Source organism: Salmo salar, chromosome ssa17, assembly GCF_905237065.1.
Source record: "Salmo salar chromosome ssa17, Ssal_v3.1, whole genome shotgun sequence".
NCBI classification, from domain to species: Eukaryota; Metazoa; Chordata; class Actinopteri; order Salmoniformes; family Salmonidae; genus Salmo; species Salmo salar.
Window position 1 is genome coordinate 1,636,036 of NC_059458.1, and position 15,342 is coordinate 1,651,377.

Consider the following 15,342-nt stretch of genomic DNA (forward strand, 5'->3'; position numbering starts at 1 on the left):
ACTTTATTGTTACCCAGAAATGATTTGATATTGAGATAAAAAACGGCTGCATTGGACCTTTAAATATAAGCATATAGGCCTAATTGAAATTGTGCATCCTGATCGTTCTTTTCCTTTTCTACAACTTGCGGTGCTTGAATGAGAACGTTTATCGCATCCACCCTACAACACCAGACACCAATACACGCGTATACGCTCACAGACGCAAAAGACGCACGGCGTCTGGTACAGTGGCTTGCATCTCGTCAAAACAACACGGGGGCGAGCATGCATGCTCCTGGAATGACTCCCGCAGGATAGGTCGCTGGCGCGTCGCACAACTGCACCAAAATGCCTGTTTGGTCAGTACAGACTGAAAAATCAACAATGATATAGACTATGGGTTTTATTGCAGATAGGCTATACAGTTGATCAATGCTATATCCACCTCATTCTATTATAAGCAACACGATCAGGAGAAGGAACGGTGAGTAGCGTGCGATGGATGTGTGTGTACAGTCGGTGAACTTTACTGTATGGGTAGGATATTTAGGGTCGATTTTTTTTAAAGATATGTGTGTCTGTTGATTGAGCAAAGTAAGATGGCCTACATTCGCATTGTTTACATGGGTTTGTTTGTTTGCATATCCTGTAGCGCACATGTTAAAGTTGCCTACTTCACGTACGCACTGTAATGTAGGCTACGTCCCTCCCTATGACATGGACATCGTGTTCTATGGGGATACATTTCCTTTGTGTAGGCAAGCCTGTAGCCTGAGCATCAACAATTGTATAACACATATGTATAGAGCAAGGATATTATTCTGTAACCTAAGGGGTTCTCATAAATTAATGAAGTAAATGCCTTCGTTTGCAAATGAAAGATATCGATCTGTTGATTATGGAAGGGAAGGAACCTCAGCCGCTCCGCAAGAACAAAAGCGGAATACCCAGACTGGCGTGGCTTGCGGGGCAGACAGTCCGAAGGGAGTGTGTGTGTGGATTCTCTCGGCCTGCTATTATTACTATTTCTTAGATGTCATCCAAAAATTGTAATCTCCAGTCACAATAAGCAAATGCAAATATGGCAAATATGTTTTGTTAGTTGAATGAATTACAATAAAAAAAAAAAAATTGGGTTGTAGGTTCCTATTCAATTGTAACACACTAGGAACTACTTTAGAGTTACTATGTATGATGTGCATACAGTCTATTTAGGTTTGAAATGAGACTGGTTTCTAAAGCAATGTTATCTAGTAAGGCAAAGGATAACATTGAATATCTACTGAAGGAAGAATACTGCAAGGACGCAGGGGTATGCATTTTAAATGGAAGTTTATCTATAATTGAAAACATTTGTTTTTTCATTTTCTTTTTTTATGTTCAAGATCAATACACAACACCAGAGTATCACACCTGCAATTACCATTCATTCATAACAATACAGTTTTATCCAATAAGGTAATCAAAAATAATAAACTGGGTACCCAATAAAAATGTAAGTCAGTGGCCTCAATTGTCTCAGTTCAGTTCCTACCACGATATACCAGTCAAATGTCTCTCTCTAGAGAGAAGAGGTGACGATGATGATGATTGTGGAAGCTATTGACGACAAGCCTCTTTTAGATGGCAAAGTAGATTGTAGAAGATGGCAGATGGTGCTGGTGACGTAGAATCAAAAGGTACAAAACCAGTTAGGATTCTCTGTTCACAAACATCAATGGAAAATACTTCCCAATTCCCTTCTGGTTTAGCACACTGATTACCTGAGCACTTGATTCTTCTGTAGTTGAAAATACACTAAGAATACCAAATATTACGAACATCTTCCTAATACTGAGTTGCACCCTCCTTTTTGCCCTCAAAGCAGCTTCAATTCATCAGGGCATGGACTCTACAAGGTGTCGAAAGCGTTCCACAGGGATGCTGGCACATGTTGACTTCAATGCTTCCCACAGTTGTGTCAAGTTGGCTGGATGTCCTTTGGGTGGTGGACCATTATTGATACACACAGGAAACTGTTGAGCTTGAAAAAACTAGCAGTGCTGCAGTTCTTGACACAAACTGGTGCGCCTGGCACATACTACCATAACCCGTTCAAAGGCACTTAAATGTTTTTGTCTTGCCCATTCACCATCTGAATGGCACACATACACAATCCATGTCTCAATTGTCTCAAGGCTTAAAAATCCTTCTTTAACCTGTCTCCTCCCCTTCATCTACACTGATTTGAGTTGATTTAACAAGTGACATCAATAAGGGATCATAGCGTTCACCTGGATTCACCTGGTCAGTCTATGTCATGGAAAGAGCAGGTGTTCTTAATGTTTTGTATACTCAGTGTATATACTTTACAACTTTTTTTCTACGTTTAAGTTCAGTTATCAACTTTCAATATTTCTAGTTTTCTTCTAAGTTTCTTTCTGCTTCACAGTTCGTTGGCACTCTCTACAAAGTAAGGTGGAAAGAGAGAGAGAGATCAACAAACTCTCAACCCATACAATTAGTGTAAAGAAGTTAGGGACTGTCAAAAATAGCATGGGCTACACAATCATTACTAAATTACTATGTTTTTTAGAAACCTTAACCCTTATGACACCAGCATTACAAATTGTAACAGCCCTATGTCCAAATATCCTTCCGTATAGAGTAGACATTGAAGCCTGGTTATTGTGGAGCATTAGACTTGTTTAAAAGAGGGAAATTAATCTGTAATTCATCTCTCTAGTCTCAGATACATCCACTGTATTACCTGTTTTATATTCAAGACAACTCTTTATTGATAGCCTACTCTTTGTATAATTAACAGTGTGCCTAGATTGTATTTTTCCCAATGACCAGCTGTTGGCGCCCTAGTGTTGCAACCTGGACTCGGTAGTAGATGTAACATTGTAAACATATATGCAGGAAGCTCCAATTAGTATGATATCAAATAAAATTGTATTTGTCACATGCGCCGAATACAACAGGTATAGACTTTACCGTGATATACTTACTTACGAGCCCTTTCCAAACAATCCAGAGTTAGAAAGTGAGAAAAATTCACAAAAAAAAGGAAATAGTAACACAATAAAATAGCAATAACACGACTATATACAAGGAGCACCGGTACCGAATCAATGTGTAGGGGTGTGAGGTAGTTGAGGTAATTGTGGTAATATGTACATGTAGGTAGGGGTAAAAGTGACTAGGCAATCAGGATAGATAATAAACACAGAAGCAGCAGCATATGTGAAGAGTGTGAAAGTGTGTCAATGTGTGGGTGTGGTGTCAATATGTGTGTGTGTGGGTAGAGTCCAGTGAGTGTGCATAGAGCCAGCCAAGCAGTTGCCATACCAAGCGGTGATGCAGCCAGTCATGATTCTCTCAATGGTGCAGCTGTGGAACATTTTGAGGATCTGAGGGCCCATGGAGGATCTTTTTAGCCTCCTGGGGGGGAAGAGGCATTGTCGTGCAATCTTCACGACTGTTGGTGTGTTTGGACCATGATAGGTCCTTAGTGATGTGGACACAAAGGAGCTCTCGACCCACTCCACTGCAGCCCCGTTGATGTGAATGGGGGCATGCTCTGCCCTCCATTTCCGGTAGTCTATGATAAGCACCTTTGTCTAGCTGACTTTTATTTTGTATTTTTTTCCCACCTTTATTTAACCAGGTAGGCTAGTTGAGAAGAAGTTCTCATTTACAACTGTGACCTGGCCAAGATAAAGCAAAGCACTGCGACACAAACAACAACACAGAGTTACACATGGAATAAAAAAGCGTACAGTCAATAACACAATAGGAAAAAGAGAGTCTATATACAGAGTGTGCAAATGGCATGAGGAGGTAGGCAATAAATAGGCCGTAGTAGCAAAGTAATTACAGTTTAGCAAATGAACACTGGAGTGATAGATGAGCAGATGATGATGTGCAAGTAGAAATACTGGTGTGCAAAGAGCAGTAAAGTAAATAAAAACAATATAGGGATGAGGTAGGTAGATTGGGTGGGCTATTTACAGATGGGCTATGTACTAGAGGTCGACCGATTAATCGGAATGGCCGATTAATTAGGGCCGAGTTCAAGTTTTCATAACAATCGGTAATCGGTATTTTTGGCGATTTCAATTTTTTTATTTTATTTTTTTATATAATATTTTTGAACTAGGCAAGTCAGTTAAGAACACATTTTTATTTTCAATGACGGCCTAGGAACGGTTGGCTAACTGCCTTGTTCAGCAGCAGTACGACAGATTTTTACCGTGTCAGCTTGGGGATTCAATCTTGCAACCTTACGGTTAACTAGTCCAACGCAGCGGCCATGCGGTGTGAAGCGTTTGTGTGGCCTGTGCAGAGAGGAGAGAACAGGGATAGACAGACACATAGTTGACAGGCTACAGGAGAGGCTACGCTAATGCAAAGGAGATTGGAATGAAAATTAACTAAACAACTGGGGAAGCGAGAGAGCAGGGCCTACCTCACTAACCATTCACTGAAACACTCAAATATAACTTTTCCAACTTCCACTTTAGAAATTATAATTGATGTAAACTACAGTGGTTCAATGTTTCCAGGAATAGGCTCAAACTTAGTTTATTCAGCTAGATAACTTGGTACAGTATTCTTCCGTGAAACCCACCCAGTGCACCGTGTCCTATGACGCCGTAGCTAACTAGCATGCTAGCATCCAATAACACACGGTTAGCACCAATACTTGGTTATAACAAACTACCAATGGATCATTTGTGTCCGTGTCTAGTTCCTTTCATAACGCAGAAGTAATTAAACGTTGGCTAGCTAACACAAAGTCAGTCCTGCTAGCAACACAAGTGGACTACACAACTCGAAAGTTCAGAAAGTTAAGCTTACGTTGCAAAAATCTTGTTGACTAAAAATGATACAGTACTGCTAGCTGGTAGAGTTGGCTAGCTAGCAGTGGCTACGTTTACCTTTATATTTTATCTTTGATACATAGACAACTATGTTGCTAGCTAACATTACACTAATCAAATCGTTCCGTTGTAATGTATTTAGTTTCTACAGTACTGCTAGTTGGTAAAGTTGGCTAGCTAGCAGTGGCTGTGGTGTTGTGGTGTTACGGCGAGAACGAACGAATACAGCTGGCTAGCTAACCTTGTTAGTTTCTCAAAGTTAGTTTCTCAAAGCTTCACCAACACCTTTAGCTACACCTTTATCATTGATGCAAAGACAACTATGTAGCTAGCTAGGTAACATTACACTAATGAAATCGTTCCGCTATATTATAATTAAGTCTATGATTTGATATTTGATTGAGCAGTCTAACTGAGCGATGGTAGGCACCAGCAGGCTCGTAAGCATTCATTCAAACAGCACTTTTGTGCGTTTTGCCAGCAGCCCTTCGCAATTCTTCAAGCATTGCGCTGTTTATGACTTCAAACCTATCAACTCCCAAGATTAGGCTGGTGTAACCGATGTGAAATGGCTAGCTAGTTAGCGGGTGCGCGCTAATAGCGTTTCAAACGTCACTCGCTCTGAGACTTGGAGTAGTTGTTCCCCTTGCTCTGCATGGGTAACGCTGCTTCGAGGGTGGCTGTTGTCGATGTGTTCCTGGTTTGAGCCCAGGTAGGAGCGAGGAGAGGGACGGAAGCTATACTGTTACACCGGCAATACTAAAGTGCCTATAAGAACATCCAATAGTCAAAGGTATATGAAATACAAATCGTATAGAGAGAAATAGTCCTATAATTCCTATAATAACTACAACCTAAAACTTCTTACCTGGGAATACTGAAGACTCATGTTAAAAGGAACCACCAGCTTTCATATGTTCTCATGTTCTGAGCAAGGAACTTAAACGTAAGCTTTTTACATGGCACATATTGCACTTTTACTTTCTTCTCCAACACTTTGTTTTTGCATTATTTAAACCAAATTGAACATGTTTAATTATTTATTTGATGCTAAATTGATAGTATTTATGTATTATATTAAGTTAAAATAAGTGTTCATTCAGTATTGTTGTAATTGTCATTATTACAAATAAATGAATAATCGTTCGATTAATCGGTATCAGGCTTTTTTGGTCCTCCAATAATCGGTATCGGCGTTGAAAAGTCATAATCGGGTCGACTTCTACTATGTACAGCTGCAGTGATCTGTTAGCTGCTCAGCTAGCTGATGTTTAAAGTTAGTGAGGGAAATATAAGTCTCCAGCTTTAGCGATTTTTGCAATTCGTTCCAGTCATTGGCAGCAGAGAGCTGGAAGGAAAGGCGGCCGAAGGAGGTGTTGGCTTTGGGGAAGACCAGTGAGATATACCTGCTGGAGCGCGTGTTACGGGTGGGTGTTGTTATCGTGACCAGTGAGCTGAGATAAGGCGAAGCTTTACCTAGCATAGACTTATAGATGACCTGGAGCCAGTGGGTCTGGCGACGAATATGTAGCGAGGGCCAGCCGACTAGAGCATACAGGTCGCAGTGGTGGGTGGTATAAGGGGCTTTAGTGACAAAACGGATGGCACTGTGATAGACTGCATTCAATTTGCTGAGTAGAGTATTGGAAGCTATTTTGTAAATGACATCGCTGAAGTCGAGGATCGGTAGGATAGTCAGTTTTACGAGGGTATGTTTGGCGGCGTGAGTGAAGGAGGCTTTGTTGGGAAATAGGAAGCCGATTCTAGATTTAGTTTTGGATTGGAGATGTGTAATATGAGTCTGGAAGGAGAGTTTACAGTCTAGCCAGACACCTAGGTATTTGTAGTTGTCCACATATTCTAAGTCAGAACCGTCCAGAGTAGTGATGCTAGTCGGGCGGGCGGGTGCGGGCAGCGAACAGTTGAAAAGCATGCATTTGGTTTTACTAGCGTTTAAGAGCAGTTGGAGGCCACGGAAGGAGCGTTGTATGGCATTGAAGCTCGTTTGGAGGTTAGTTAACCTGTTATGGATAGGGGGCAGTATTTTCACGGCTGGATAAAAAACGTACCCGATTTAATCTGTTTATTACTCCTGCCCAGAAACTAGAATATGCATATAATTGTTTGATTTGGATAGAAAACACCCTAAAGTTTCTAAAACTGTTTGAATGGTGTCTGTGAGTATAACAGAACTCATATGGCAGGCCAAAACCTGAGAAGATTCCAAACAGGAAGTGCCCTCTCTGACCATTTCTTGGCCTTCTTTAGCCTCTTTATTGAAAACAGAGGATCTCTGCTGTAACGTGACACTTTCTAAGGCTCCCATAGGCTCCCAGAAGGCGCCAGAACGTTGAATGATGACTCTGCAGTCTCTGGCTGAAAAACAGTAGCGCATTTGGATAGTGGTCGATCTGAGAACAATGAAACGGGCGCGATACGCGCCGGCACGTCACCCTTCGTTACCCTTCGGATAGTGTCTTGAACGCACAAACAAAACGCCGCTATTTGGATATAACTATGGATTATTTAGAACCAAACCAACATTTGTTGTTGAAGTAGAAGTCCTGGGAGTGCATTCTGACGAAGAACAGCAAAGGTAATCCAATTTTTCTTATAGTAAATCTGAGTTTGGTGAGTACCAAACTTGGTGTGTGTCAAAATAGCTAGCCTGTGATGGCCGGGCTATCTACTCAGAATATTGCAAAATGTGCTTTCACCGAAAAGCTATTTTAAAATAGGACACCGCGATTGCATAAAGGGGTTCTGTATCTATAATTCTTAAAATAATTGTTATGTTTTTTGTGAACGTTTATCGTAAGTAATTTAGTAAATTCACCGGAAGTGTTCGGTGGGAATGCTAGTTCTGAACGTCACATGCTAATGTAAAAAGCTGGTTTTTGATATAAATATGAACTCGATTGAACAAAACATGCATGTATTGTATAACATAATGTCCTAGGAGTGTCATCTGATGAAGATCATCAAAGGTTAGTGCTGCATTTAGCTGTGGTTTTGGTTTTTGTGACATTATATGCTAGTTTGAAAAATGGGTCTGATTATTTCTGGCTGGGTACTCTCCTGACATAATCTAATGTTTTGCTTTCATTGTAAAGCCTTTTTGAAATCGGACAGTTTGGTTAGATAAAGGAGAGTCTTGTCTTTAAAATGGTGTAAAATAGTCATATGTTTGAAAAATGGAAGTTTTTGGATTTTCGAGGAGTTTGTATTTGCGCCACGCCCTATCATTGGATATTGGAGCGGTGTTCCGCTAGCGGAACGTCTAGATGTAAGAAGTTAACACAGTGTCCAAAGAAGGCCCAGATGTATACAGAATGGTGTCGTCTGAGTAGAGGTGGATCAGGGAATCACCCGCAGCAAGAGCGACATCGTTGATATATACAGAGAAAAGAGTCGGCCCTAGAATTGAACCCTGTGGTACCCCCATAGAGACTGCCAGAGGTCCGGACAACAGGCCCTCCGATTTGACACACTGAACTCTGTCTGAGAAGTAGTTGTTGAACCAGGCGAGGCAGTCATTTCAGAAACCAAGGTTGTTGAGTCTGCCGATAAGGATACGGTGATTGACAGAGTCGAAACCCTTGGCCAGGTCGATGAAGACGGATGCACTGTACTGTCTTTTAACAATGGTGGTTATGATATCGTTTAGTACCTTGAGCGTGGCTGAGGTGCACCCGTGACCAGCTCGGAAACCGGATTGGTCAGTGATCTGTTTATTAACTTGGCTTTCGAAGACTTTAGAAAGGCAGGGCAGGATGGATATAGGTCTATAACAGTTTGGGTCTAGAGGGAGAGGTTTTTGTCCTGGCACCACACTGCCAGGTCTCTGACATCCTCCCTATAGGCTTTCTCATCGTTGGAGTCGTGCGCGGCCACGCAGTCGTGGGTCGACAGGGAGTACAGGAGGGGACTAAGCATGCATCCCTGAGGGCCCCCTGTGTTGCGGGTCAGCATGGCAGATGTGTTGTTACCTACTCTCCCTACCTGGGTACAGCCGTCAGGAAGTCCAGGATCCAGTTGAAGAGGGAGGTGTTCAGTCCCAGGGTCCTTAGCTTAGTGATGAGCGTGGAGGGCACTATGGTGTTGAACACTGAGCTGTGTTCAATGAACTGTATTCTCACAGGTGTTCCTTTTGTCCAGGTGGGAAAGGGCTGTGTGGAGTGCAATAGAGATCCATCTGTGGATCTGTTGGGGCGGTATGTGAATTGGAGTTGGTCTAGGGTGTCTGGGATGATGGTGTTGATGTGAGGCATGACCTGCCTTTCATGGCTACAGATGTGAGTACCCGATAGTCCCTGATAGTGCCCCGATAGTCATTTAGACAGGTTACTATGGTGGTCTGCTTGAAACGTGTAGGTATTATAGACTGGGTCAAGGAGAGGTTGAAAATGTCAGTGAAGACACTTGCCATCTGGTCAGCACATGCTCAGAGTAAACGTCCTGGTAATAAGTATTGCCCTTGTGAATGTTAACCTGTTTAATGGTCTCACTCATATAGGCTATGGAGAGTGTGATCACACAGTCGTCTGGAACAGCTGGGGCTCTCATACATGGTTCAGTGTTGCTAGCCTTGAAGCGAGCTTAGAAGGCATTTAGCTCGTCTGGTAGGCTCACGTCACTGGGAAGCTGGGTTTCCTTTTCGCTTTTTCCTTAAATGCGTACTTTGGGATTTTGGCATTTAAGCCCTTTATCTACTTCCACACAGTCAGATGAACTCATGAATACCATTTTTATGTCTCAGCGTGCAGTTTGAAGGAAATTACCAACTAGCGTCAGCGTAATTGCTAACTAGCGTTAGCTAAATTATTGGAAGTCTATGCTAGCAGATACCCATACTGCCCTCCCAAGCAAAAAGGCAGTAACTGCTCATTTGGTCGAAAATGAGTTAATGTAATTTTTGTTACATTAACTTTTTAGTGATGGGGGCAGTATTCGGAAATTCGGGATGAATGACGTGCCCAAATTAAACTGCCTGCTACTCTGTCCCAGAAGGTAGGCCATGCATATTATTAGTAGCTTTGGATAGAAAACACTCTGAAGTTTCTAAAACTGTTTGAATGATGTCTGTGAGTATAACAGAACTCATATGGCAGGCAAAAATCTGAGAAAAATCCAACTAGGAAGTGGGAAATCTGATGCTTGTAGTCTTTTCAAGTCATTGCCTAACACACAGTGACTTAGGGTTCATTTTGTACTTCCTAAGGCTTTCACTAGATGTCAACAGTCTTTAGAACCTTATTTCAGGCTTTTGCAGTGAACAGAGAGCGAACAAGAAGGCCTTGAAGTTGGTGACTCAGAATATGACATGAGTTCAGTGGCGAGCGTTCACGTGAGAGGTAGCTGTGTTCCATAACGTTTTTGAAGACATTGGAATCGTCCGGTTGGAATATAATGGAAGATTTATGTTAAAAAGGCCCTAAAGATTGATGCTATACATCGTTTAACATGTTTCTACGAACGTAAATATAACTTTTTTTGACTTTTCGTCGTCAAATTTTCATCGCGCTTCCTACATTTGGAGTAGCTTACTGAACGCGCTAACAACAAGGAGGTATTTGGACATAAATGATGGACTTTATCGAACAAAACAACATTTATTGTGGACCTGGGATTCCTGAGAGTGCATTCTGATGAAGATCATCAAAGGTAAGTGAATATTTATAATGCTTTTTATGATTTTAGATGACTCCAAAATGGCGGGTATCTGTATTGCCTGCTGTTGTTTTCTGAGCGCTGTACTCAAATTATTGGAAAGTGTGCTTTCCCCGTGAAGCTTTTTTGAAATCTGTCACAGCGGTTGCATTAAGGGGATGTTCATCTATAATTCTTTGAATAACAGTTTAATATTTTATCAACGTGTATGATGAGTATTTTTATAAATTGTTGTGCTCGTTCACCGGATGTTTTGGAGGCAAAATATTTTCTGAACATCACGCGCCAATGTAAAATGGGGGTTTTTGGATATAAATATGAACTTTATCGAACAAAACATACATGTGTTGTGTAACATTGAGTCCTAGGAGTGTCATCTGATGAAGATTGTCAAAGGTTAGTGCTTAATTTTAGCTGTATTTCTGTTTTTTGTGACGCCTCTCCTGCTTGGAAAATGGCTGTGTGGTTTTTCTTGTTTAGGCTCTGTCCTAACATAATCTAACTTTATGCTTTCACCGTAAAGCCTTTTTGAAATTGGACAATGTGTTTGGATTAAGGAGAAGTGTATCTTTAAAATGGTGTAAAATAGTTGTATGTTTGAGAAATTTGAATTATGAGATTTTGTTGTTTTGAATTTGCCGCCCTGATATTTCACTGGCTGTTGATAGTGTGTACCGCGGGTCCCACATAGCCCAAAGAAGTTTTAAATGCATGCTTAATCATGTGGACAAGTGTCCTGCCTCTATTGTATTGTTTTGGGAGAAAATGGTGGTCGTATTAGCAGTAACTGCAAAAGGTTACTGTGAAAGGGAGGTAAATGGCAGTAACTGAACTTACTGCCTTTTAGCTTGGTTTCAGCCAGCCCTTGGCTGCAGTTACTGCATTTTACCATGGTTTCATATAATTTTATTCTGATAGTGATGCAATCGAACCTGTATGACACTGACTGACAGCTACACACATATACATTGCTAATCTAGGGATACAACACCATGGCACAGCATTCCCGGGAGAAAATGATGGTTGAACTTGCTCTGAAACGCCGACATCCAGACACTGGTAAGAACTAGCTAGCTAAGTAGATCTGAGATCAAAATGAATTAGCTAGCTAGCAAGCTAAGCTAGCTAATTAGCTAGCGTGCATAGACTAACAATGCTACCTGCTCTCATATGAGGAGATCTACAATTGATACTAACTTCAATCTATTAGCCATATAATGAATTATATTCTGAAAGTTCATCTGATGGTTTCTTTGAATCAGTACACCATACACACGATTTCTAGCCAGTGACAGCCACCTAGCTAAAACTGACGCGCCTACCAAAACGCCAAAACCTACCTAGCTAGCATTAGCATGAAGTAATATATTTGTGCTACATGCTCCCATAAGAGACGATCAGCAGTTTATACTAGCTTCAATCTGTTATACCGAGAATTAATATAAGCCCTATAGTTGTATTGTGACATTCCATGGGTTATTTGAATCCGTAACATTACACCACACACACGGTCTCTAGCCAGCTGACGGTCAGTTGGACGTGCACCCCATACTGAACTGTCAAAAGCCACGCACACTCGTTTTCCGGATGAGCACACACACAGCATTGCTAGCTCATTAATAATATATCTACTCACATGTTCAGGGTTTCTGGTTTTCTTTATATTCCAGTATTGCGTGACTGTCCCGGTCAGGAAAGTTAAAATCCCAAATTGTATCCATCACCTTTGCTGTTGGCATATGTAATTAGTACAACAAGCTTTGACATGCCAAATGTGTGCTCAATGTGTCTGCCTCAGTGCCATCATTACATGAATGTGGAAAAAACTGTTTTGCATGACTTCCACCAATCCCTGTGGTCTAGATGATTAGTATCTATGCGGATCAAAGTTGCCATGTGAGGGTGTATTAGGACAGTACAACCACATCAATACTAGGTTTTAGTCCTGTCAATGTCCATCCATGCAATTTTCTTGTATTTGTATTTGTAAATAACTGAGTTATGACAGTGAAAATTATTATGATAATGTTTGCACAAGATAAAATCAACATTGATTATATCCTATATTATAGAATAACTGAAAAGGATTATGATCATATGTTTGCACACCACAAAATGTCAGTATTAATTATTATCATCCATGACAGAATAGAGTCATTAGGATGCATGTCCCTGATTATTTGCTCTGTTTATTTCAGTTGAGTTTGAGGGCCACATTCCAACAAAGATTCCTGATCTACCCCCTTTAACTGAAGTCACAGTGTCAACACTATTTGAAGAAATAGAGAACCAGTGGGTGGTCTCTGACTCCTTAGACATCAGTCTATCAGATGAGAAATGAATTGCCAATGATGATGATGATGATGAAGATTATCATCCACCTTCAGAGTTGGATGTTCCAGCACAAGTGGCAGCTGAGCCCGTGGACACAACTCCAGACAACCTATCAAACAAGCAATCCAAGATTCCACCAATGGGTAAGCCATGTGGTCCCAAATGCAAGAGGCAATGTACTCAGAATATTTCAGAGGGTAGGCAAAAGGTAATATGGGAAAAGTATTGGGAGATGAAGTATAAGGAGAAGAGGACATGGATCTTTCACATGGTGGCACAGCAATCTAAGAAAAATATCACTGTTGGTGCTGACAGTCGACGCAGCAGGTCGTTTCTGTACCATCTTCCAAACCAGAGCAGTTCTGCACAACAGGTGTGCAAAGTGTTTTTTCTGACAACATTGGGCTACCACCCCAAAAATGACAGGCTTATTGTCACGATGATGGGCAAGTCAATCACCACCAAACTGATTCCACCAAAGGATCGGAGGGGAAAGAAAGCTTCAACGAGCAAATTGAACATGAATCCAATCCTGCAACACATTGAGTCCTTCCATCCCCAAATCAGCCACTACAGACGAGAGCATGCCCCTCTACCTCCCTAGTGACGTTAATATTCGGTTCATGCATAATGACTACAAGGAGAAGAACAAAGATGCCAGCTGCGGTTACGAAACGTATTGCAAGGCGGTAAAGGGAAGGAACATCAGCTTTGTGAAGCTTGGAGAGGAGGAGTGCGAGCTCTGTTTGGTGCAGGGTCATCATCTGAAGATGGAGCACAGGGAGAATGAGGCCATTGAAACCCAAGCCTGCCAAGACAACAGCCATGCAGCACCTTAATTCACCATCCCCAACCCCGACTGCATGCAATGTAGGATATATGAGGAGCATAAAAAGTCTGCAGGGCAGAGTAGAAGCCATTACCAGGCTGATGCACAGAAAGATTGGCCTGAGGACTGGTCTGTGAGGAACGTGATATGCAAAAAGTCACCATGCTCCCTCGCATGCCAGGTGTGAAAACAGCATTGTTCACAAGAAGAATCGTTGCTTATCACGAGACATTCGCCACCATTGGAAAGAAGTCTCAAAAGAAGAAGAAAACAATCTCAGTGGTATGGCATGAAGGAACAGCTGGTCAGAAGGCAGAGGAGATTACTTCATCTTACGTAACAGCACTGGAGAGGGAGAGAGATGTCAAGAATGCAGTGTATTGGGTGGATAACTGCACTTCTCAAAACAAAAACTGGTGCCTCCTAACAACACTGGTGAGTGTTGTCAATGCTGACTCAACTTTGATGGAGGACATCACCCTCAAGTTCTTCGAGCTAGGACACACCTTCATGAGTGCAGACAGTTACCACCATGGCGTGGAACAGGAAATGAAAGCTCGACCTGGAGGTGTGGTTTACGACTTCGGGGATTTCCTCCATGTGGTTGCAACTTCCAATGCAGGCAAGGTGGAGGTGGTCGAAATGAAAAAGGAAAACATCCTGGCATGGAAAGCTGGCCATTCCATCGTCAAGCTGAAGAAGGCAGCAGCACCAGTGATGGCTGAGATCCAGTTGAGGCGTGGATCCAGGAGCCTCTTCTACAAAGTCTCCCATGAAGAAAAGGACTTCACAGAGCTTGACTTTATCATGAAGAAAGTCACTCTAGAGACACCCTCGACACTACGTACACAGGATAGAGGGATAGAAGAGTCCAAGAAGATGGACATAATCACCAAGCTGTGTCCTCTGATGCCTGCAAATCGAAGGCAGTTCTGGAATGCCTTGGCTGTGAACAGCATTGCTGAGGATGAGGAGTGATATGGAAGAGCACTGAATAAGTTTTACTTAAAAATGAAATGTTACTTAAAAATGAAATGTAACTATTCAGCATTTTATCAATTGTAGCTAAATGTAATTTGCGTCCTCTTATGAATATGAACATGTAAATATGTTTAAAATGTATTCTTAAAGCTGTTATTTATTTATGCCTTCAAAAGTGTCATTTGAAAAATACAAATAAAATGTTTTTATTAGCAATCTCATGGTCATTTTTTATAATTGATATTACCCAACGTCATACTTCTATCATGTTCCATCATTATACACTGCTCAAAAAATAAAGGGAACACTTAAACAACACAATGTAACTCCAAGTCAATCACACTTCTGTGAAATCAAACTGTCCACTTAGGAAGCAACACTGATTGACAATAAATTGCACATGCTGTTATGCAAATGGAATAGACAACAGGTGGAAATTATAGGCAATTAGCAAGACACCCCCAATAAAGGAGTGGTTCTGCAGGTGGGGACCACAGACAACTTCTCAGTTCCTATGCTTCCTGGCTGATGTTTTGGTCACTTTTGAATGCTGGCGGTGCTTTCACTCTAGTGGTAGCATGAGACGGAGTCTACAACCCACACAAGTGGCTCAGGTAGTGCAGCTCATCCAGGATGGCACATCAATGCGAGCTGTTGAAAGAAGGTTTGCTGTGTCTG

At 41.6% G+C, this 15,342-nt stretch overlaps 1 protein-coding gene and 1 pseudogene across 2 annotated transcripts; both read left to right on the forward strand.

Annotated features, from left to right (window-relative positions):
* Positions 1 to 15,342, forward strand: part of LOC106561341 (E3 ubiquitin/ISG15 ligase TRIM25-like) — a 552,627-nt pseudogene that overhangs the window by 152,136 nt on the left and 385,149 nt on the right.
* Positions 65 to 14,836, forward strand: LOC123728120 (uncharacterized). Of its 2 annotated transcripts, XM_045698711.1 has the most exons (3): positions 65 to 466; positions 11,501 to 11,579; positions 12,719 to 14,836. In XM_045698711.1, the coding sequence occupies exon 3, from the start codon at positions 13,831 to 13,833 to the stop codon at positions 14,659 to 14,661; it is 831 nt and encodes a 276-aa protein (XP_045554667.1). In that variant the 5' UTR covers positions 65 to 466; positions 11,501 to 11,579; positions 12,719 to 13,830; the 3' UTR covers positions 14,662 to 14,836. The 2 variants fall into 2 exon arrangements, with proteins under 2 accessions (XP_045554667.1, XP_045554668.1); XM_045698712.1 differs by lacking the exon at positions 11,501 to 11,579 and having other exon boundaries at positions 66 to 466.